General features: G+C 35.8%; 1 protein-coding gene across 12 annotated transcripts in view; it reads right to left on the bottom strand.

Annotated features, from left to right (window-relative positions):
* The window catches only part of RBMS3 (RNA binding motif single stranded interacting protein 3), a 764,636-nt gene that overhangs the window by 57,719 nt on the left and 681,138 nt on the right, over positions 1 to 25,779 (bottom strand). For 8 of the 12 annotated variants that reach the window (XM_037727769.1, XM_037727774.1, XM_017498259.2 and 5 more), the window contains 2 exons: positions 21,421 to 21,531; positions 13,145 to 13,192 (listed from right to left, as the gene is read on the bottom strand). In XM_037727769.1, the coding sequence (XP_037583697.1) occupies positions 13,145 to 13,192; positions 21,421 to 21,531 (159 nt within the window). Of the gene's footprint in view, positions 1 to 13,144; positions 13,193 to 16,040; positions 16,641 to 21,420; positions 21,532 to 25,779 lie in introns of those variants that run through there. The other 4 variants (XM_037727772.1, XM_017498262.2, XM_017498269.1 and 1 more) reach the window with 2 other exon arrangements.

Genomic DNA, 25,779 nt, shown 5'->3' with positions numbered 1-25,779 from the left:
TGAGCCTCCATGCCCAGCTGGTGAGTTCTTAAAGACTTATTTATATCAAAAATTTGAGCTTTAATACCATGAGGGATAAAAGGAATAATCTCCAAACCTCCAGGACCTTATAATCTAAGATGGGTTGGAGAAAAGATAGGAACATGTAAATATCTAATATAAAGTGGAACTCATCAAGTGCCAACAGAGAACTTTGAGAGTTTTCAAAATAAAGTGTGAAAACAGGAAAGGAACTCACACAAGAGATAGACCATTAAAGATGGGTAAGATTTGGCCGGGCGCGGTGGCTCACGCCTGTAATCCCAGCACTTTGGGAGGCCGAGGCGGGTGGATCACGAGGTCAAGAGATCGAGACCATCCTGGTCAACATGGTGAAACCCCATCTCTACTAAAACTACAAAAAATTAGCTGGGCATGGTGGCACGTGCCTGTAATCCCAGCTACTCAGGAGGCTGAGGCAGGAGAATGGCCTGAACCCAGGAGGCGGAGGTTGCGGTGAGCCGAGATCGCGCCATTGCACTCCAGCCTGGGTAACAAGAGCGAAACTCTGTCTCAAAAAAAAAAAAAAGATGGGTAAGATTTGATCCACAGAGATGGCAAGTGTGGCAGGGAAGAAATTCCAGGTGGAAAGTCAGCATGAGCAAAGACAAGAAAGAAAGCACTCACTGCTAAACACATCCAACAAATAACTGTGACTAGTCAAAGAAGAGTCATGAAGTGGATAGAAAGAAAACTAGTTGGGAAAGCAGCTTGAAGATTATACTGCGGCAGGCCTTGAACACAACGCTGAATTCTTAATTCTTGCAGCATTTGAGTGGTGGCTCCTGACAGAGAAAATAATTAGTCATCTCCATTTTCAGAATTTATTTAATTAGAGTCCACCTTGCTCCCCAAAACTGAGGCAGCTTCCAAGGTTGTAAAAAATAATGCAGTGTCAAATAAGTGAGAAAAATGAGGTGAAGGGAAAGAGAATAAGATGAAGTCAGCAAACAGGCTAATTAAATAAATGCTATTAAAACGTTATCAGAGTTAGTTGGCAATGATTTATACAAGTCACTGTGTCCATTAGGTAAGGAAATGAGCTAGGTACACTGAAGAGCGATTCTCAGTATGGAGTCTGAAAGGAACAGATACTATGTAGTCTAATGAACAACAGCCAATATAGCAAAGCAAGTTTCCAAGTGCTATTTATTATAGTGTCCTTCAAACATAAAAATATGGTACTGTGACAAGGCATACTTCATGAAGAGCTGTTTCTCAGGGGTCCAGTGGAATGCAGTCATCCAAGTAAAACAGCTTTTTGAGCTTAATTCAAGGATCTAACTTAGAGTATCCAAGGAATATGGATATACTACATAAGATCCAAATATTTCTCCAAAAATATCATTTCTCTTAGTCAAGGTTCTGAAAGGTATGAGTGGCAATGACTTTAAAATTGTTACGCTTCTTGAAAAGAATTTGGAATGTAGCTTTCTTTGCTGCTGGTTACATACAGGTCCATATGTTTAAACTATCAGCTGATATCAGCATTGGATGATAGTCTCAAATGGAAGAAATGAAGAAGAATGAGAACCCACTGACTCATTTCAACACATATACCCCCTCACTTCGAGGTTAGCTGCAGGAAGGAAGATATTCCTTCCAGAAAAATCTTAGTTCTCCTCGCACATGGAGACCAATGAGCAACTATCCTCACACTGTGTTTCTACAGCATGACATAGCTGTTACACCTGCCTCACTGTATAATAATCTCCATAAGCTAACTACTGCTTAGAGTAGTCTAACATTTCAGGTATATACTGGTTATGCATTTGAGGGCTGCTGTTAGAAAAGATGACTTTAGATTCAGAAATCTGATCTGTATCCTACTTTCTGGCAGTGATCAGGTAGTAGAGATAGTTATCTACTAAGGTAACTTTTAGTTGTCCTATTAACATATTCTTGCAGATTACATTTTTAAATGTTAATCTCAAAATGTATTCAAGAATTTGTGTGAAGGATGAATAGGAAAGAGAAGTGCTAGGTGTTGGCACCAAAACAACACTAAAATAATAAAACTAAAATGTAATAAGAACCCAGACTAGATCTGGGTAATAGAATGGAATGGGTATAGCAGATCCAAAATATTTTGTAGAAATAGAATCTACATGGAAAAGGAAAATTGCACACAGCATAGAGTGCACCAAAATATCTCTGAGGTTTTCAGCACCATTGGCTAGAAGAAAAATAACTTACCAATTTGTAAGAGATTTCCTATCCTACTCCAAGCTTAGTATGATATTAAATCATATGATTCTCTCCCCAAAGAGAAGAGCTATACTCTAAGCTACTGTAAAAGACTTTAACAATCTTAAACTTGTAGCAACAGTTAAAAAATCTGGGCTTAGAGAAATAATCCTTACAGAGTTTTGCTTGAACCCTAGGGAAGTCTACAGAAGAAACTAGATTGAGCAGAAAGATTGAATATGAAGAAAGAAGAAGAATGACTGAAATTGTGACTAAGAAGTTTGAACTATAAGTGGGCCGGTAAGAGTGGATGACGGATACCTAGAAAATACTTGGAAACATTGGTATGGAAACCAAAACAGATGAATCGATTTGTAGGTCATCTATATACCAGTTAAAAGTGAGGAAGCACATGATGTCATCGAGAAGAAAAAAATGAAGAAGTGGCCGGGCGCGGTGGCTCAAGCCTGTAATCCCAGCACTTTGGGAGGCCGAGGCGGGTGGATCACGAGGTCAAGAGATCGAGACCATCCTGGTCAACACGGTGAAACCCCGTCTCTATTAAAAATACAAAAAATTAGCTGAGCATGGTGGCGCATGCCTGTAATCCCAGCTACTCAGGAGGCTGGGGCAGGAGAATGGCCTGAACCCAGGAGGCGGAGGTTGCGGTGAGCCGAGATCGCGCCATTGCACTCCAGCCTGGGTAACATGAGTGAAACTCCGTCCCAAAAAAAAAAAAAAAAAAAAAAAAAAAAAAAAAAAAAAAAAAAAAAAAAAAAAAAAAAAAAAAAAAAGAAGAAGAAGTGTAAAGTGTTGTAAGACCAGCACCATGAGAATCTTGAGATAGAATCCACACATTTCATTAAGCATAGGAAAAATCATCATTGAATAAATATATATTGAAGCAGGTGCATTTGGGATAGAGGGCAATCAACACTATAAGACCAAAAAAACCAGATTAAGACAGACGAAGTCAAGAACATTGAAGGAGGGGTTAACATTGACCAAAAAAGAGGACTATGCCTTGACAAAAACAGGAAGACAGGAAGAAGGAAAAAATGAAGAAACAAACATTTGAAGATCAGATAAAATGTGGTATTGATCTTCTCATAAAGAAAGAGATGGTCATTTTTTTTTTTTTTTTTTTTAGCAGAAATGGCAGGACCCATGTTTGGAACTTAAGAAGGTGATAAAGGTTAAAACAGCTGAAGGAGCATAAACATGAGTGAGGGTGAAGCTGAGCTTATAAGGAACCAATTTGTAGTGGACACAGAAACTCCCTGTGGAATGACTGTGACAATCAAATGTTACAAATCAGTCCATGTAGGGCACTAAGTACAGTGCCTAGAATATAGTATGTATGTGACGAATGCATACTATATGATGAATAAAGTATGTGATGAATAAAACACCATGTTGCCCTCTCTCATGTTTGCATTTATATTTCATCAAGGACATTTAATACTCTGCTATATTTTTGTTAGGTGATATTATAATTGCCCTTGAGATAAGAAAAGAATTTATGGAAATCTCTCAAATAACCTTTAATTAGCTGGTAGCTATTTGCAAGGTCATACATAGCATTCCCAACTAGACAATTTTCAAAGATTATCAACAATTATCAGACAAGGCCATTCGGTGACTGTGATGGATGAAAGAGAGACAGGTATATTCTGCAAACCTTAACAATCAAACATTTCCTTTTTTGATCTAACATTAATGACATGATTGGCATCTTCACCAATGACAACGCCAGCCCTGTCTCTTTCCCATCTACAAAATAACACTTAAGACAATCATTCAATTGCCTCCCATTTCCAGATATCACTCAATGCAGAATAAATGGTCACTTCTTTACGCCCTTCTCAAAGGCATATTGCACAAGCTCCAATTCTGTAATAACTACATCCAGACTTCCTTTTCTGAGACGCTCCCTTGTTTCAGCAAGCTAACAAACTTAACTCTGTTTGACTATAGTTGATCTTTGGTTTTCTTTGGCTAGTAGGCTTTGACCTTCCAGAAGAATTTATCTCAAAAATCTCAGTAATTTTTACCAAATCTTCATATTTTATTTGCTAAAGTAACTGCTCAAATATGAATGAAATTCCTATTTCCTGGATATGGGGTCCTGTGCATTCCCATATCTGAGTCTCCTGGGCAGACTGCTAGACTCAGAGCAAGCACATAAAATTGCCTGATAGAAAATAACATACTGATATATTCACATTATCAAAATGAATCAAACTTAGTGGTAGAGAAGAGGGGAGGATAAACCATATGTTGGGTGGCAAAAGCATTTAGAAGTTATATCAGCTTGATTCACTAAGTGTAAATATTTTGTAACATACAGCTCAGGGAAACAAATTATTTTCAACAGCAGATTTCATTTTAAGCAGAAAAGTGAAAAAACTGTGTATATAGTGGTAGTCTAATTTGCAGAAGTTAGACTTAACATGTAATTAACAGTGTATTATATATGGTCCCCCTTCCAATATGTCATATCAATTCTGTAAACCGCAAGAGCCTGGAAGTCTCGCATAATATAAACTGGGTAGATTTTAGGTTGTTCCAAATGCTGCATGCAAGCAATACAATATATCGTTTGAAATGTGATTTCAATATGAAAAGCAGCATTAACAATTGGTTATGGTGATGCTGATCTTCTGGTAGGCGGAAAATGAATTTACATAAAATTTAATGACTTTATAGAATCGCTAAAAAATTCTGCCAATTCTATATAAAGATATGATGTCCCTTTTAATTTTGCCCTAAATGCCATAATATTGAGATGTGCTGAGGGCAGATGGGTAAAGCGTTCGAGGTTACCACTGCTACCGCCAATCACCACATCCGTCATCTTATTTTCATTTTCATACAGTCATGTTTTTCTAGTACATAAATGTCTCCTAAAAACTACTGATATTTCAAAGACTGTTTAATATTAAAGTTTTTTTTTTTTTTTTTTTTTTTTTTTTTTTTTTTTTTTTTTTTTTTTTTTTTTTTTTTTTTTTTTTTTTTTTNAGTGCAATGGCGCGATCTCGGCTCACCGCAACCTCCGCCTCCCGGGTTCAGGCAATTCTCCTGCCTCAGCCTCCTGAGTAGCTGGGATTACAGGCACATGCCACCATGCCCAGCTAATTTTTTGTAGTTTTAGTGGAGACGGGGTTTCACCATGTTGACCAGGATGGTCTCGATCTCTTGACCTCGTGATCCACCCGCCTCGGCCTCCCAAAGTGCTGGGATTACAGGCGTGAGTCATAATATTAAAGTTTTAATAAATTACAAAGGCAGCAAAGCAGCATTTCAAAAAGTTTAGGAAACAGAAATTGAAAACACACATGATAATCATTTTATGTACTCCTTTCTAGATTTCTTTACGTGTATATTTTAGGACTCAGGATCATAATGATTGCTCACTTTTGTCATTTTTTTTCACTGTGCATGATGAGCATGATTTTTCATGTTGTTATTAAATGTTTATATTTATTATATTAATTCACCTAGTAATATCATAATAGTTTGGTCAATATGAAAGATAATATAATTAACTAACTCACTATTTATTTTTAGATATTGAGTCTGGAAACTATTTAAAAAACACTCCTTTCTTTGCGTCAGTTAATCTAACACAGCAAATGTAAGATTAGTATACTTCGGAAAGTCCTAACACCCTTTCCTGAATGCAGAGAAAGGAAGCAGAAAGGAAGCTTCAATTATTTAATATCGATCATGAGTCAGGCCCTTATTAGGTACTTTGGATATATTCTTTTCATTAACCTTTTATTGTTGTGCATATATAAAGAGGTAATGAATAGATTATCTACTCTATACTCTTAAGGAGAGGAAAAGCAAGTTTCAGAAATTTCAAGTAACTCTAATTGTTAAATAAATAAATAGGACCCAGGAATCACATACTCCCTGTGGATTCTAAAAGTCATTTTCATGTTTTCTAGCCTACTTCTTCCTGTTCAAAGTTGCACGTGTGAGAATGAAAACAACAAGAACAACAATAAAAAAGCAGTGTCTGATGGTAAATTTTTAGATAAGATCAACACATAATCAAAATCATCTTTCATTTTGTCTTTCCTCTAAGATGTTTAGCACACAAACTTCCCGTAGCCCATTAGTATTTCTTCATTTATTTTTTACTATAGGAATTAGAAGCTTTGTATTTCCAAGGTGAATTTGTGAAGGATTTACAAAATTAAACACCGCATTAAGAAGCACAGTTAAAAATACCCGCAAATCAGCAAAGAGTTAAGAGCAATAGCGAGACTAGGCTGCCAGAAACATTTGCAATGTACTCCATCTAATTTCAACTATCCTGATAACCAAGGCCAAGGAGAAATAGATTAGGCTGGGTATTTTACACTATTAGTTAAAAATAAGTATATTCATTCATCTGGAGAGAGATACTTGCTGAGACACTGAAGTCAAGGATCTATTAATGATTTGCTTCTTTATATAAAAGACGTTGGCTAAAATAACAGACAATTATGTTTGCTGTTTTGGCATCTCAAAATGCTGGAAACGTTGTGTAATATATCACTTCTCTAAGAAAGAAGAGGTTAAAATGTTACATTTTAACTGGGAGAAAACATTTCAATAGGGATGCCCAATTATATGGTTCAGGCATTTTGCATTCTGATAAACTAATTTAACATAGGGTCTAGAGTACTGTTAACATGTTTGTTAGGCAGTATCTCTCCAAAATCAGATGTCTCTGGCATGCCTCCGGCAAGGGTTGAAACACAGTCAATTCATGACTATATTCTCCGACAGGGGCCTCAAGTGCCCACTTTGTGCAGTTGATTTAAAAAGGGAAACGTGATTTCAGCACCAGATGTGCTGATCCCTGCACACGCAATTAGCTTACTTAAGTCCATTGTTTTCTTGCAAGTGCTCTGCCCTTTTGTAGATGACTGAGGCACGAAGTGATGCTGTGTGCTGCTGCTGTGGGATGCTGTAAGTCAGTTGCTGCCACTCACTGAAAGATTCGACTGCAAAAAGCATCTTGAGAAGCTGCCTTTTTGTTTGATATGTGCGTTGCATCACCAAGCATCATTTTTCTCTGACCTTGCCACAGAGGGTAGTCCTATCTCCTGCCATCCCAGGCTTGCCCTGTGTAGCGTTTGGCTTTTAGACAAGACCAGGAAAGCTTTCCCTTATGATTGGATTGCAAAGCAGCAAACAATACTCAGAGAATCAGCTACCCAGGGGGAAACAGAATAGCTGAAATACTGGTAGATCAAGAGTAATTTCAGTGGACACTAATCAACAATTACAAGAGTAACAGAGAAACCACCACAGGTGGTATGACAAAGATGTAAAATATATTTCCCTATAAATCTTTTGGGATGATATATTTCTCATCTTTTCTCAAAATTTCTAAAAGTACAGGATTCTAAACGTTGCCAAGAAGATATTAAACAGAATATATGTGTGATTTTCCTGATTGGTGATCTCCTGTTGCTGATATAAGTCTTAGAAGACTAATACATAATGAAAATATAAAAAATAAAAATATCCTTAAAGGGTTTTAATACGTCAATACTATAATCAATTGTTCTGTATACACTAAAACACTAATAAATGTCTTTCTCAACCTCCATCTAAATCTCTACCATCTCAGACTTTGATATTTCATCTGTCTTTTATGAAATGAAAAAGCTCAAAAATGCCAATTTTAAGGGGACAGCACTTCATATATATTAATAAAATGCCAGTGATAGTATTTAGTTTGGAATACTTACAAAAATAAATTGATTAGAGAGAGCATGGGTAGGCACACTAAAGCCCACAGACCAAATCCAGCTTGCTGCCTATTTTTGCATATCAAGCTTTAATGAAATATAGCCATGCTCACTTCTTTGCACATGGTTTGTGTCTGCTTTCATGCTGCAATGGCAGAGTTGAATAGTTACGACATAGACCGTATGGCTTGCAAAGCCTCAAATATTTACTATCTGGACCTTTACAGGAAATGCCTGCTGGGTTAGAAGATAAGGCATAGGATTTTACACCCACCTATCCCATCCTCTGAAAAGAAAATTAAAAACCTGGGCTAAATAACAGTGATGTTTATATATTAGACCAGTCCGGTTGCCTACTTTAATACATAAATAACAATTGTGGTCCCACAGGAAAAGTCTTAATGATTCAATTTTTATAATTTAGTGAACAAAATAAATGCACCAGCAGGAACATAACTCAGCATGCACAAGCCTGTGTGTCAAACACTTGCACTAATATCATGCACAGAGTCCTGCTCTGCAGAGTCATATGCTATGTTATGCAACAGTTCTTTATAACATTTTACTCTGTTAAAGTCTTTGTTCTTTGAGGGCAAGAAATGGACCTACGCTTAGTTTTTTGGAACACTGCAGGTGCTTTGCAAATATTAGTTGAATAAATGAAGAATAAGTAGAGCAAAGTCTCTAAGAACTTATTACAGAGAAAAATAATCCATTAATTCATTTAAAGAAAGCACTTTTATAGTCATATGAATGCATGGTACTTGAGCAAAGAAATGAAACTGATTTTCATGTGTGGCTTGTGGGAACACAACAGTGTCAGGTCTTTTACAATAAATACAATTTAATGGCTAATTGTTGCTAATTGGAGGTACCAATGGACTTGATTTTTAATTAAAAGATGGGAATTATTTGTAATTAGTGTATGGTATCTATGAAAACAAATGTTGCTTAGAGCTTGAAAGGTGGTCTTATTCTTCTTGTTTTTTGTAGTAGCTAAGATACTCTGCCTTTCCCTCCATCGGATGATAGAGGATAGTTTTACACAGTGATACTCACATAAGAAGCAGCAGCATAAAAATAGATTTCAACTAAATCTTTGCTTGGACATCACCAATTCCAAATTAATGAGGATTTCTAGAGCAAACTTATATTACTCAAACAAAAACAATGTGAGAACTGCATTGCTGTTTATAACAGCGAAATTTGTCTTAATTGCACCAGTGCCACAGTAAAGAACTTTATTCTTAGAGCACAACTCCATGGCTCGAAATTCGACACTTAAAAAAACTTTATTTGACCGGTATATTGTGATTTATGCAAACTTTTTCTGTGAAATCTCATCATGAAGGTGTACTGATACCACTTAACTATTTAAGCCTCTTTCAGCTGATGCGTAAAAGGTTAGAGCAAAGAATGAAAATATGCTCCACAAGTTCTACAGGTTCTATTCAGTATTTTTGGGGACCCGTTTTTCATTTTCTTCTTTTTTTTTTTTTTCAAACCTAGGTTCAAATTCTGAACTCAAAGCTTTTTAGAAAAAGAGGATACATTTTGATACTACTTTAGTTATCTGGTGATAGTAGTCTTTTGCTTCATTTCATGTGGATGTCATTCAAGGAAAGTAAGCTGAAAACAACAGATACAAAAATCTGTCTACAAATTATCTTCAGTTTTCATGTGTGTTTCAGAAAATCCAACCATGTATAGAAAATGATATTTTACTATGCCTTTACATATTTTTATCACTAACATCTGCTTAAAAGAGGATCTTCTAAGGAGGTAGAGTTGTTATGGAAAAGAAACACTAAAAAGAGAGTAGATTCCTGATTTGGTGTGAAAATGTAGGGGGTAGTTTCAGCTTTCAGTCTTCTCTCCTAGAAATGAGCTGGGTAAAGCCTAGCAGAAATAGAGGCAAGGAGAGGTAACTCCAGGGAAATATATCAGAGATGCTTCTGTTTCCCAAACTTCCTTCTTTCTTTTGAACATCACCACTTTTGCTTTAACTCTTTCTTCCCAGATTATTACATTTTATAAGACTTACTCATTGTTGAAGCTTAAATATTTACCTCAAACTCTTCCTAAGTAAAATACTATTGAGCCATGTATAATTTATTAATGGCAAAGAACACACAAAACAATACAAAACTAAAATATGCAAAAAATAACTCCACTTAATTTGTCGCTTCTTATGTTCACATTAATTAACTCCCTTAACTTCTGTCACTTTCACCTCAAATCCACTGTGGCCACCTGCTCCCACGATTCGAACTTTGCTCAGAAATAGTTTATTATTTTAATACCTGCACTGTACATCTCATTGAAACTGCTAATCTCTGTATTTCGTTGTCTACCTCTCATCCACCACTACCTTCTTTTTCCTTCCTTCTTTATTCTTCCTTAAACCCATAGTTTGCCACTCAACTACTTCCTTGCCAATATCATCACTGCACACTCTTTTTTTCCTCACTTGACCTAGTAAATACTTAACCCTGCATTAATTCACCTGTCTGCCTTCTTGACTATTGAACACGACCATAGAAAATGAAACAGCCTCATAGATTAATCACACAAAGAAATAGTCCATAGCCTCAAACGAAACCCCGCTACCACCCCTTAAAATTCTATGGATTGTTAGTTGGCCTTCTTAGGCCATAGTTTTCCAAATCTCTGTTCTCCTTATATTCTTACTAAGCGCCATCTCTCTCCCACTCTCGGAAGATGATATCACCTAATGTTACACAGAAAAACACTATTTGTCTTCCTGAAGATTTCAAATATTCTAGATTCTTGATTCTCTGTACTTCATGCATTTATCACAAATAACAACACAAATAAATGATGTTATTAATGTTACAATGGTTTTATATTGTGCCATAATATTTTAATCAGGGGTCTATTTTCTGTTCATCTTTTTATCCCCAGCACTTGAGTGTACTGCCTAGCGCTCAGAAGTTATTCAATAAATGTTGAAATAATGATTGAATGAAATTGAGTTATGTCTCTGTAAATTATCAAGCAGATATCTGAACTTCAATAAATTAAAGCAATTTAGTTAGATCCTACACTGGCAAAGAATTGATTATTTGTGTTGTCCAATATTGGCATATTGGAAGATATGGGAAGGAGATATTACAATACTGTTTCACTTTCCTGATGTGGCCAATGGTTGGGAAAAAGATATTCAGTTTCTCAAAAGTCACTGAAGTTGTCCTACTAGCCAATTAACAAGCATTTTAGGAAGGCAAGTCTATTTCTATTTAGATGTAGACCAAAGAAGTCTGTGAAACTTATGTCAAACTACCACTTAAATCTTATAAGGGGAAAGTAACTGTGAAATCTCCCATAATGTTATTTTTCATATTAGCTTTATATTAGTCCCTTCCTTTGTACTCCACTACTGAGATCCTGGGATGATTTTTTGTTATATACAATATATCATGCATAACCTTTTTAACTGTTCCATGTGATTTTTATGTCTTCTTGCTCAAGACCACATAAAACTTTCAGATTAAAGTTTCTTAAAGCACTGTTTTTATCAAGTCATTTATCTGATCTAGAACTTTCAGTGGCCCTGTGGATGCCATCAGGTGAGAACTCCTGAGCGTAGATTTTCAGTTGGATCTTCTGCCTCAATTGACTTTTAGAGCCTGACCTATGACTCATACCTGATAAGTACTTTTAATGATTTGCTTGCTTTTTCCATTATGTTCTTGAAAGTAAAATCAGGAAACAAACCTAGTTGAAGGTAAATTTTAGTTTCTGTCTTTTACTTTTATGAATATTGTTAAGTTATCAAGAGTAGATCTCTCTTGTTAAGCAAAAATACCATGTATGAAACAAAATCTCTTCCCTGGGCCTCTAAATCCTCAATGAAATCAGTATGTTAAGATATGACAGAACATACACTTTGGGGAAAAAAAAACTAAGTGATATTTTCATGAGTGGCAATTTATTATAGAGACTCTGAAGAAGACCAAAGTGACTCATAGCCAAAATCTAACTTATTTTTCCTCAATGGGACATTATTAATTGAAGTTTCAAGATGAGTATTCAGCCATGACCATAACTAAACAAGGCTATAAGAAATTAAAACATAATTACCCTTCAGATGCTGGGTCAAGCAAACAAGTGGTCAAAAGCAAGACATCCCCTGCTTGAAATTTACCATCAGGTTGCCAGATCAATGGCTCTGTGGGCTCTTTCAGGCTGTTTCTAACCTTTGTTTCTTATTCTGTCTTTCCAATGCATTTTTGGCTCTGAATTTTATGACCTTGCTGTCTGACATGACAAAGAATCAAAGAATTCATGCTCTTCAGATTGCCAGTATTTTATTTAATTAAAAAATTAACAAAAATAAAAAAAAAATTGTGCCCATTTTTCTCTTCGCAAGCAACCAAAATTCAAAATTAAAATTAAAGCCCAAGAAGATCTGTGCAATTCAGAGTAAAAATCCACCTCTTTACACAGACATATCCTATTACGGACTGTACTACTGAATTTTATGAAACAACTTAAATATTGCTAAAACCCTCAAGATACTAACATATTTTCAAATCAACCTCTGCCACTTTGTTGTACAAATGGAATAATGGCAGTTTTTCTTTCAATATCCAAAAGAATCACTTTAGGAACGAATTTGAAGTTTTGATTCATTCAACAAACAATTATATCAAGCACCTACTATGTGTCAGACCTTATGCAGGGTGCTGAGCAAGCAAATGGGATGATTTTCCAATTTAGAAGAATTCTGGTCTCTAAAGCAGTGCTTCTCAAACTATTTTTTATTAATCTGTGCCCTTTTTTGCTAAACATAAAATTATTTTCCCACTTTTCAGGAATTTGATGACCGTGTCTAATACTGAGAATCATTGATACACAGAACACAGATTCTATCTTCTGTGTATCCTTGACACACAAAATGGCTTTGAGTTTTTACTTTCTATTTAAAATGCAACATATTTATTTTCCAGACATATAACTGAATTGTAATATTAAGTATGTGTTTCTGAACTACATATGCCCCCTTCCAAACTGGAATTCAAATTTCCTGCACCCACCTCTGTTGAGAATCACTGCTTTAAAGAGTTTGGAAAAAAAAAAAAACCAGGCAACCTCCATCTCTCCCCTCCAATCCAGTCTTAAAGGAATTAGAATTTTCCTACCTGACACAACAGCTGGTGGAGTATCATAATCCTGTCTTGGGATTGAATCTTTGAATGAAAAGAGCATGAGAAAGAATGCAATGAAGTACAAAAGAAAATAAAATAGAATCAGTCCTAACACGTGGAAGAGCCCGCTGTGTGTCATACGGTTGCCTGACCCCTCTGCCTTCTAGCAGTAAAGGCATTATGATTCCTCATTTGCATTCTATACCATGGTTCCTATTACCACCACAGTGTACATGTTATTAGGTCCCGTTAGACTTGCTGGGACTCTACGGTTTGTTCTGAAACACTGTCATCTTCCACAGTCTGTTTGGTACCTCCCTTAGGGAATCAATGTAAAATTTTTACCCTCCCTGGCTGACAAAAGAGTTCTACATGGCAGCCCATCTACAGGGGGCTGAGAGCATGATACGAAACAAGGTTCTAGAGAACAAAAGAAAGAACTAAAATTTAAAAGAGAAAAATAAAAAATGTGTACATTCTCATACTCTGTGAAGGCTAACACATTTTGAAGGCAAAATTTCGTTATTTATTACTCAGCTCCAACTCTGATCCCAGGGGTTGTCGGTGAGGCAGAGCGGAGGGGGCTTTCACGTCAAGGCCAAAAAGCTTTGTGTGTTGTAACTGTGGAAGCAGAGATACACAGAACAGAATCTATTGAACGTGATGGTTATCTTTATCCCAAGTCTCCTAGCACTGAAGGTGTCAAATTCTAGATAAAGCTTAATTAAACAACATAGCAATCATTTCAAAATTAGGAGTTTTATAGGACAAAATAGATCTGCTTTTTTAAAGATGGAAAAGAGCTTTTAGCTCACTGAAATTTCTTTAGCTAGGCATCTTAAAAAGGAGATTGGGATACGGCCGTAGGTCTAAGGTCCTCCTTCTAAAAATGGAAAATTCTACTTTTTCCCCCATTCCCCTTGGAGGGGTAAACTCTAAAAGAAACTTGATATTGTTTAGATTGAAAGCAACTGCCAACACATGGTTAAATAGATGCTCTTGTGTGACTCTTACTCCATGTATACAACCTTTATTAAAAACAAAAATCCCAAATTTTCTTTTTCCACCCATGTGACAACTTTTGGACTATCCCATATTTCTCACTTTCATCTCCTTGCCACAAAAGGTCAGTGTTAATCACCCTCTCCTGAGTAAACGGCATGTGAGAAGACAGATTCGAACTTGAACATTGCAAGGCACTTGGAGCAACAAAAGCAAACATGATCAAAAGATTCATATGCAAATAAACCAGACACATGAGTTATTTTGTTTCTTGCGACAGGTACCTGAACTACTGAGTTGATTATAATTCCCAATTCTAGAATAATTAGAATCATTTTTAAAGTGTTTCCAAATTTTTAAAATAATGGCAATTCCTAGTACCTTTTGAAAAATTGCAATCATGCATCAATTACCACTTCAAAAAAAAAAAAAAAAAAAAAACAAACAGTTAATTATTGGACCATGCTACTAGTCATTTTCCAAGAATATACTTATGACATTTTAAAGTAAATGATAAAAGCCAATAATGTTTATTGCTGAATAGTTGGAAAATGTAGAAAAGCATAATGATTAAAAAAATGACTCCTAATCCCATCATCTGGAAATAGCCACATTTGTTTTTACATTTCTCTATAGCCTTATAATACATTTTTATAGGTGATATTGAGCTCCACACGTACAAAATTACATCGTTCCTTCCTTCCTTTTTCCTTTCTTTCTATAGACTGGGTTTCACTCCATTGTTCAGGCTGAAGGGCAGGGGCACAATCACAGCTCACTGTAACCTCAAAGTCCTGGGCTTAATTGATCTTCCTGCTTCCTTCTCCTCAGTAGTTGGACTGCAGGGCACACAATAATGCCTAGCTAATTTTTATTTTTTGTTAGTGTGATGGGGTCTTGCTGTGTTATCCACACTGGTCTCCAACTCCTGACCTCAAGCAATCCTCCTGCCTAAGCTTCCCAAAGTGATGCGATAATACACAGGAACCACCATAGCCTTCCAAGTTTTTAAAATTTGACATTATAAAAAACACATTTTCCTAGCTATTTAATACTCTTATGATTTCATGCTACGTTACATTCTGGTTTATGGATGGATTATAATATATTTAATTCTTCTTCTTTGTTAGACATTATAAAGAACACTGAATCAAATATTTTTGAGGTATAATGACTTTTCTGTTGTTTTAGACTATTTCCAAAGAAGCTTCTCAAAACTGTAAGTGCTTGGTCAGTCAGTATAAATGTTTTGAAGTATCTTGATTGACTACCTTTCAATCCAACTGATATTTATACAAATTTAGATTCCTATCCTGAAGTAATCAGTGCTAGAGAATGCTTATTTTCCTACACCTTCATTAGCAATTTGTACTATATTTTGATAACTTTATTTGATGGGATACATCTGGTGTGTATTTGAATAAATTACTGTTTCTATTTCTTTAATTACAATTTTTGCGCATGTTCTTTAGCCTTCTATTTACTGTTTTATCAACTATCTGTTCATGTTTTTTCACTATGTTGGTAATTTATGTAAACTCAGAATTTTTTTCATTTTTTTTGAGACAGAGTCTCCCTCTGTTGCCCAGGCTGGAGGGCAGTGGCGCCATCTCAGCTCACTGCAACCTCTGCCTCCCTGGTTCAAGTGATTCTCCTGCCTCAGCCTCCCAAGCAGTTGGGATTACAGAGACCCACCACCATGCCTGGCTAATTTTTGTATTTTTAGGAGAGACGAAGTTTCACCATGTTAGCCAGGCTGGTCTCAAACTTCTGACCTCATGATCCACCCAGCTTGGCCTCCCAAAGTGCTGGGATTACAGGCATGAGCTACCATACCTGGCCCTCAGAATTCATTTTTTTTAAACAGCAAAAGTGTAATATTTACAAATACATACTCATACTACTAGACTTAATGCCAGCTCATTTATTATGTATAAGACTCCCTCTGAAGGTCTTTCATTTTACAATAAGACTAAACCAATTTTTTAAAACTATTATCTTTTTAGATATATTTTCTCTTTTGTATTTGAGTGTTTTAAACTGATTAATCTTTTTTCCTAAAATTTTAAGAGACGTACTCATTACCGTTTATGATACTGCTTCCTGAATCAGAGTCCATTTAACATCCTGTTAGCTTTTTAAAACTCTATCTTAATATTTATATTCATACCTAATAACAGAAAAAAAATCACAATGTCTAAACAAAGTGAATAATTGAGGATTTTCACCTGATATCATCAAAATTTCGGAGCAGTCAAGGAGTTGTGTGGCTGAAAAACACTAGAGAACTGTGGGAAATAAATGGAGTACAATTACAAGGTTATTTTTGTGAGCGACTATGGTTACACTGCGGGAATTCGATGATATCACAAATCACCAGCGGCATGGAGAACACAAATCAAACTGCAGACACAAAGCCTGCAGAACAAAAACTTTTTATTTCTTCCAACAGATTCTGGTGACATTGTAAGCCACTGGTGACCAGCAACTGAACAAACGAAAAGGAGATAAGAAACTTGTAAAACAAGATTGTCATGCAATTTGGAGGTTCTCAGAACACAGTAAAATCTCCAGTGGTTTCTGCTAAAGCTTACAATAAAGTGATAAGACGTTATGGATAATGGGGCTTTGGTTCCATCAAGGGACTACCGTGAAAAAAAAAATAAACACAAGTAGAGAAGCTAGGAAAATCCTTCAGGGTCAGCAGAGCCCTGAAATAAAACAGTTACACTGCTTGCATAAAATGCATTTTTTTTTTTGAGGCCTGCAGATTCTGTCTAGCTTAAAAATAGAGAATTGAACAATAAACATTTGAGGTGGCAAACTGTAGAGAAGGGTTAATTAAACTACATGGCATTCATTTCAAAATTTGAGGTCATGGGAGACAAATATATCTGCTTTTATGTAAAGGAAAAAGAGGTTTTGGCCTAGTACAATTCCTTTAGCCAGGGACTTTAAAAAGAAGAGTGGGACTAAGCCTGTGGCCAAGATCCCCCTTCTAAAAATAGAAAATTCTAATATAGCTCCAACTCTATCAGCCCTGATCACTTCCTTCTCTGGATTATTCACTGGATCTCTCTCTCCTCTGCCCTTGGAACCCATCTGTTTCTAGAGCTTAGGTTCCTATATTAATCTTTACTTGTCACTGTTCACACCTTGTTTTGCAGAATTTCTGTGAGCTCAGGTGTCTGAAAGCATCTGAAATGTTTTAGTTAGGAGAGAGACACAGTCAGATAATTTTAGATTGACTACCTGTGACAACAGGGTAGAGAAAATGGATTGGAGTAAATTGACGTTGAAAGCAGGAAGAACAATTAGGGAACTGTTACAATTAATCAAATGAGTTCCAGGGAAGAAACTCTAGAAATGCGGAAGAAAGAATGTATTTCACCAATGTCTACGAGACAAAATCAGTGGGACTTGAAACGTAATTGTGTATGATGGTGAGGGGGAAAGAGAGGGTCTAGATTGGGTCCTAGATGTATGGCTTGGCTACAGGGCAAAGGGTCGTGGCATTAGCTTGAAAGGAAACAGGGAGAAGAAACATACAAGAGAAAGAGGTTTCAGTTTGGAGGAAGCTCTGGAAAGCTCATGAAATTAGTTTGGGTCATGCTGACTTTGAGGTGTCTGAGGGAGATGTACACGGAGATACTTAGCAAGTAGTTAGATACATGAGTCTAAAATTCTTAGATGAGGTTAGCACTGGGGACTGAGATTTAGGAGCCAACAGGGAAGCCAGCATTTAAAATCATGAGAGTGAATGAGATTGCTTATGAAAATCATACGGAATAAGTATGTTAAAAATGAAGCTTTGGCTTACCAATCTGTGCAGGAAGAGAAGGAATGGCTACTAGAGAGGTGTGAGGAGAACCAGAAAAACCTCGGGCAGGAGTCACAAAATGGGAGTTCTTGGGACAAACTGGGTCCAATATTTAAATATAGAGAAATTTCCAATCAAAGCTCAAGACTTCAGCTCATCTTTAAAAGTTAGAAAGTGAGACCACCCTGGGTCCGCATGTCCATGTGGCAATAGCCGTCAGAATAGCTGTACTAATACAGTAGTGGCTGTCTTTTTCCGACAAGGCATCCATATTTCAGGCTGCCAAAGACACCACCCTCGCACTTCTATTTGCCCAAAACTCAAGCAGATATAGTATTACTATCGCATGGAAAATACGTCTTCTCTAAAATATAATCTCCAACATCATATACGTTTATATGGCATGACTATGTTTTGTGATATAGGCAGATATTTAAAAACTGATTATATGTTTCCAAGGGTTGCTGCTTGAACTTGTTCTACTTCATTCATTAATATAACCTGGCTGGACTCTACAGGCTTTTGAGTTTGCTGCCCTAAAAGAGTATGTTAGCAGCCAAATAAATGGAGACAGTAAGTGAGCTATGCCCTGGACTTTACAGTGTGCTACATCACTTCTGGGTACCTAAACCAGATTCCCACCAGTTCGAAGCTACTGCAGGTAAAGGGTGTGGGCAGCTCATCTGAGAAGCACAGAGTGGGTATCACACTGCGTAAGCATGCTGCATGCTATCATTTCATTAACACTCACAGCGTCTCTGGGATGCAAGCATTATTTTTCCCATTTTGTAAAACGAGAAAGCAAAAGTCCTGAGAGGTTAAGTAACCTGCCTAAACATGCGGAACTATCAAGGAGCAAAGCCACGTTTTGAACTCAAGTTTGAAAACAAAGCCCACTGATCTTTCCGTTATGCCAGGATTCCACCCCATCAGTGAAAATGTTGGAAAGATGGAATAAGGTGGAAAAATCGGATTTAAAAAATCAAACTCAACTGGATCATAGCCACTCCAAATGCCAATCAAAATTCAGATAAAATGAATCTATGAGGGCATATCAAAGAATAAGAGTGACAGTCTAAGATAAAAAATATAACAGTATTCTGGACACCAACCACACTTAATTTTGTTAAATGAATCAACAAAGTAATTCTATTTTCTCTTTACCACTTCAGAATCTTACTAAATTTTACACTTTTCCGTAACATCGGGTAACACAAATATTATAATGTATCTAAGCATTATTTAGTACGAATGTAAAGGGAGAAAATTTGGTTTTAATAATAAACCACATGCTTAAAATTTTTACTCTCCGAGAGAGTGTTATATGTTATTATTGAACTATTTGGCTATTACCAGCTACCTAAAAGTCATGGTCCCTTACAAATGTGTTCTTGTTGAAATGCTCAAATAAAAAAATTAATATATGTTACTGAATCAATAATTATTATAATTCTGTCTGTTCTATATCTTTTAGCTTATTTTTTACTTTCCTAAAGGATTCAGTCATATGCTTAGTTAACTGGCTCTTATATTTTTACTAGTTTGCAAACTTAAATTTTAGCCAAGTCAGTTGGCTTTACTTTTGAACCAAATGAGTAAAACTTATAAAGAGTTTCTATGTTTTGCATTATAATGCTCTCTTTAATCAGATTCCAGATTGTCATTCAATACAGGAAACTTGCATTACTTCACTCATTCAGAATTTATGATCACTGAAGGAGACAAAGGCTGACATGGAGGAAAATCTACAATGTATTAATAAGAAACTGCAGGCCTTCTGATGCTATTCTTAGGACCTGCTTATTAGTAATGCACAAAATAATGACAAATAATCCTTACACTTTGCTAAAAGCAAAAAATGGTATCTTCAAACTCTATCTCCATGATGAAAATTAGCTATACCACAGCATATAGTTAAGTATATCTTAGACACAACTTCTAAAAGTATAGGTCAGAAACCTAAGAGATCATTTGATGTAGCCCAAGCATTCAGACAGGTTAAGATATCATCAACTGCTTTTTATAGGTTCTACAGCTGAGATCTTAGTGATAGGCACTTTGTTTATGTTAATAAAACTAAAATTTCTTTATTGAAAGAATGCAGCTCTTTCCATTAAATTATATTGACTTTCTTCCTATTTAGTACAGGTAAGTGAAGGCTCAGTTGACAAGACAGAAACTTCTTATATTCTTAAAAGCCTATGAGTCAACAAGATTTATTTGGCAAGCAAGCCATTGCTATAGGGTAAAATTCCAGATAGACAGCTAGTGTGCATATTGTATATTGATATTTTGAGATGAAGTCAGCATAACTGAAGAATCACAGAGGTGGTGACTGTAAGACATATTAGCTTAAAAATATAGAATTGAAACTTAAAGGGCCTCATATGTAATCAAGTTCAATATTTCAACTAGATAGAGAAAAAAATTCAGACTAGATTTATTATTTTCTCCAAAACGGAAAGAAACAACAGGGTTTACTAAGCTTTCGATCTAGGATTTCTGACTCCTAGCCCAGTGCTCTTTCTACAATATTTAAGCTGCCTCAGTCAAAAGAAAATACATTTCTTATTTCTATATTTATTCAAATGACAAGATTATCTTCACTAACATGAAAATAAAACTGAAGGTGTTATATATGTGGTTAGGTTTCATGGTTTCATTGTTCTCTATAATGGCAAATAACAGACTTTCAGTACTGTTAATTGTATCAGACTTTTGCCTCCTTGAACATTTGGGGAATTATCTTTTAAAAAAAACAAACATAAAGTTTTTCCAATGATTTAAAGTGCCTCATTAATATAAAATCCAGGCTGCAATAGGTATTTTTCAACACGCTTTTGTTCTCTAAGAAGAAAGATGACTAATCAAAACTATCCCAACCTATAAGAAAAGATCAAGCACATTAGATTTCCTTCCTTCTTTTTAACATCCATCTATATCAGTTTATCAAAAAGAAGGAGGATTAAAAGAACTTGATTATACCAGGTTCTCAATTACTCTTTATTGATTTAATAGTATCAGTCATAGATTTGGCCCCTCGCTTGTATATAACCTGATAATAAATAATGCAGTGGCTGAACTGGTAAGCAGCTGGGAAAAGAAAACCAGGGTTGAGTTTATTAAGTCACAGGGTCTCGATCTGCAGGTGCATGTAAAAGGACACCTTTCCAAAATCAGACATCATATCTGGTACGTTGTACCATAAAATCAAGAAGTGACTGAAATTTAAACGTGACATAAGAGAATTTTAGCCTGGCCAATGTGAGTACTTGTGCCCTGGAATTGAGCATACATGCAGAATGCAGCTTATTCATACTGAAACCTGAAAGGTGTGTTAGTCAATGAATATGGTAGACATAGTTTCACTGATAATGACAGTGAAAATGGAGAGTATCACAACTTTATCAAAAAAGTTCGAGGAAGCAAAACAATCTCTCCAACTCACCGTTCCTGTTGTGCCCAACGAAAGGTGATTCATCTGCTGTGTCAGGGGGCCCATCATGTTGGCTGGCTGCATTGACATGGGATGGTCCATGGTTGGTGTAATCACAGCACCCTACAAGTATATACAATGTCCATTTGAAAACGTATCCTACAAGGAAGGAGACTTCTTACAAATAAACACAGTAAACTGTGTGAACATCAAATGTTTTTACTTTTTCACTAAAAAGGCAAAATTCAACGGTATATAATCTGTATGTCCGTGCATGTCATTTTGTGCTTGTCTAAATAGACGGCATTAACAACTTCCTCTCTTCTGTGGTATTTAGCTGTGATGTGTCTAAAATATCTGCCACTTAACATTTTTACCACTTAAGTTAGAATCCATTAAAAAAATCATATATATCCTCTTGCCCATTGTTCTAAATACAAACTTTTCTGACTGAAAGATATGAAATATTAGTGGAAATTCTCTAATTTTCTTGTTATTGGATAAGACTTGGTTTAGGTCATTTATATATAATTTTTAATATATAGATAATTCTTGGTCACTCCAATACAATCTTCCACTAAGGAGGGTAATGCTGGCCCACATGGGTTTCTAAACTGAATCCCTTTGAAGGACATATTAATATCCACCACTGGTCATCTCAAAATCAAAATTATGATTTCCCATTTGTTTTCTTCCTACCCTTTTGACCTGTTTTCTATGTATATTTTAGACACAAGACAGAAGAATACCAATCTCTGTTAAAAGCTGGTCAAATTTTTATGTCCATCCACAATTTTTTTTAAAAGCAAAAGTGTTAAGTTTCCAATCAGATGTTAAGGAAGGTGGACTTCTAGAATAAGTTTTTTTTTTTTTAATTTTTTTCATTGTTGGGGATAAAAGAAATAACAGACATTTTTTAAAACGTCTATCCATATGCAAACTATCATATGGTGAGTGAAGAATGGAGCTAAGTCATTGAATTCTTCCATTCCTCTTTTTCTACCCTTCCACTTTCCTTGCAGTAATTAACTTGGAGAATGAAAAAATATTTTTAAAAATCAAACTCCAAAAGCTAGAATTGGATGGAATCTTCAAGATTATATAATTTCAATGTTCATTTAAAGATTATGATAAAGTCGAAATACGTTCTATAACAATGCATTTAAATAACCAGTTATGATAAAATGATTATGTTTCTGAATATATTATTTCCCTAAACATTATTTTGCTCGCTGGACACATGCATGTAGACAGTCAGATCTCAGCACTCAAACTACCCACAAGCGTTTCCTAAAATGCTTTTGCTCAAACTAAGCAATTCCTCCTGGTATTGTAAAATTAAACTTCCAGACTCTATCTGTGAAAAAGATCAGACCACTACTCAGCCTTCCCTATGGGCTCCTTCCCATTAATTTTTAGGGATAATACAAATTGAGCCAAACATTTGGAAACGCTTGGTATACAGGGCCAGCTTTGTTCACAAAGACATTTAGACTTTTGAGCAGGAATCAATCAGAAAACATATATGTTATTTTAAAGGTCTATAGCTTGTAAATATACACAAGTGTGCATTTGTGTTGTTTGAATTTCTCGATGCTTCTGTGAATTGTCACTAATCAGGATGCCTCAAATGAGAAACACGGTAAGATAAGGTTTTACTTAATTATAATTCAGAGATACATCACTTTTCTTTCTGACGCCTGAATCTTTTTGACAAAAGTATCTTTGTTTTCCTTTTTAAAAAAATAATTACTAGCCTTCATTTCAGATATTTGTTGTGTCAGACCAGAAGTAAACACTTTAAGAAGAACTAGGGGGGTTCTTAAATCACCTCGGGATAAATTATAGAATAACCTCGGAGTTAAGATGGAAGTCCTGAAGCTTTTTTTTTTTTTCCAACCAAAAAGTGGCACTTTGACAACATTCTAATGCTTAGCAGGTGCAAGACTTCAAGTCCCTTCTTGAACTCAAGACAAGTTATCTTTTTAGAATATTTGTCCCTAGACATTCCAACATGCAGCTAAACTGTCACAATCCCAGAAACTCCTGGATTCTAAACAGCTTGCTCTAGCCACAAAAAGGATCATTCATGTAAATCAGAGATAAAAAACAAATTGTGTTTGGTCAGGATACTTTCTTCTTAATGCCCTAGAGGTTGTCTCATTCTCAGGGGTGTGTGGGACAGACTTTAGTCTTTTTTATAAAGGCAATATGCAAATGAGGTAGGCGAGCATGTTACAGAAAAATCAAAATTCATGCATGGTAAGAAGAGAAGGATTTAATGCCTGCACTTGGAATTAATTTTGGAAGAATTGTCTGGTCTCTTTGAGAATCTTTTCATTGAAAGCAGTGTTTGGGGACTCATTTGATTACAGATGTCAGAGAGTGAATGCTGCTTCTGTGTATAAACCCGAAACCTGACAATCAAAAGGAAGAGTAAGAAGGGATTTGTCATTATTTGGAATTATAAATAGCAACACTAGGCACAGAGGGGAAAATAATGTAAGAGACCAGTTATTGCACAAAAATGAACAGCTCTTTTTAAGCAGACCAGTATTGCACATCAATGAACAGTTCGCTCTAAACAGATCGGTTACTGCACACAAAGAACAATAAAATAAAGATTCTTGGGGGAAAATATGTAAGAATCTACATTCTTGTTCACATTCAATAAAAATGTTCAGTGAAAAAAATTCCCACAAATTTTTAAGAACACAAATTTTTTAATCTTAAGGGAACAGAAGAAATGTAGTCAGGGAGTAAACTGGAAATAAACTAACAGGAATCCCGTGGGAGAAATGAATTTTCCTAATGATACTTTATCTAGGACAGACAACTTAGAGAGATTTAGTATTGGTTACCCACAGCAAAGGGGGGCGTTTGCCAGCCACGTTGCTTATTAAAAACTACAGAATCCCTCCTGTATTTTGTATGAAATAAATAAATACAAAAAAAAAAAAAAAGAAAACCTTATGGTTAGTAAGGCAAAGCCAGTACCCACAACAATAACTTTGCCTTATTTTAAATACACTGTGAAATCCACTCCAACGCAATACATTTAAGCCATAGGCGGAGGAGCGTTTGTGACAGACGTTGCCAACACATTAAGCGTAATTTTGTTTACTTGAGATGTATAGGATGTGGCGTCTGACAGAGTTCACTTGGCAAGTGGCAAACAAAGGAGAAACAGATTTTTCATTTTAGCATCTCTGGATGTCTGAGTTTGCTCAGTGTTTAAGCTGCAAAGAAAAATATTGTACAATGCTATAATTCCCTTAAAAAACACAATGACTACACAGCTGATGGAAACGTCTGGTCCTTTTTAGCCACTGCCTTTGCAAAACAAAGCTGCTCCTACTCAAGAGGCAAAGGGTGGATCTGGTTGCCTAGTTCTGAAATAAACAATTGCAACAGTAATTTGGGTAAAGTTTCCAAAGATCCTCATGTGTGGAGTAAATATATCTGACCTAAGGCCAGAAAACCATCTGTATTGTGAACCTTCTGCCAATATTTGAAACAAATTTGAAGCCTTTCAAAGTTCATCAATATTTTAATTTCACAACTGAAATACAAAACCACTGGCAAATCAAGGAAAAACACGTGTAGCCTCTCTTCTATCTAGAGCACACATAGCTGGCTTAGCACCTATATTAATCCCAGGTGAACCGCAATGAGAAGAATTAGCTGCATTAATATTCCTGTGATAGTATTCTAGGTCAGTGCCATCCAGCCTATGACTTGTGGACCAGCAGCAGCAGCAGTAGACAAAAATTAGACTCTCTGGGAGTCAGACGTTGAAATCTGTGTTTTAAAACAAGCTCTCCAGGTGATTCTGATATACCCTAAAGTTTAAGAACTATGCCCTTTCTAAAAACTCCTACTGTATAAAGCCAGTGTTACAGTTCCTACAGGCAAAGTGGCTTTATTTATGCTGTTTCTCAATTATTTGTTTGAATCCAGTCTTTTTACAGTACATGGTCTTTTATGTGATAATCACATTATATCTTATTAAAAACATTCCAAGGGGCTAAGCCTGCATTTTTGATGGGCTGACCTAGGTATATTATTTGAATAATCACACCTAAGTGTGAGGACCTGACATGATACCATTTGATCAGTTTGGGCTGTATTATAACATATTAAGAATCCTTCCTATTTGGAATCTTAGTAGCCTTGTATTTGAACTCATAGAAATGCAAAAGTAAAAATAAAATTATTTGGATAAGTGAAAATAAAGAAAAAACAGATTGCACCCTCTTTTTTTCTCGTCTTATCTAAATGGCTCAAGTCAAAATGTCTGTGATTTGCATTATACTGTTCCCTATAGTGATTCACACAAAACTATATATGAATGTTTTAAATAGGTGGTTT

This window comes from Cebus imitator, unplaced genomic scaffold (genome assembly GCF_001604975.1).
Source record: "Cebus imitator isolate Cc_AM_T3 unplaced genomic scaffold, Cebus_imitator-1.0 Scaffold239, whole genome shotgun sequence".
NCBI classification, from domain to species: domain Eukaryota; kingdom Metazoa; phylum Chordata; class Mammalia; order Primates; family Cebidae; genus Cebus; species Cebus imitator.
Note: the sequence above shows the minus strand (reverse complement) of the source record. Positions and strands in the feature narration are given on the sequence as shown.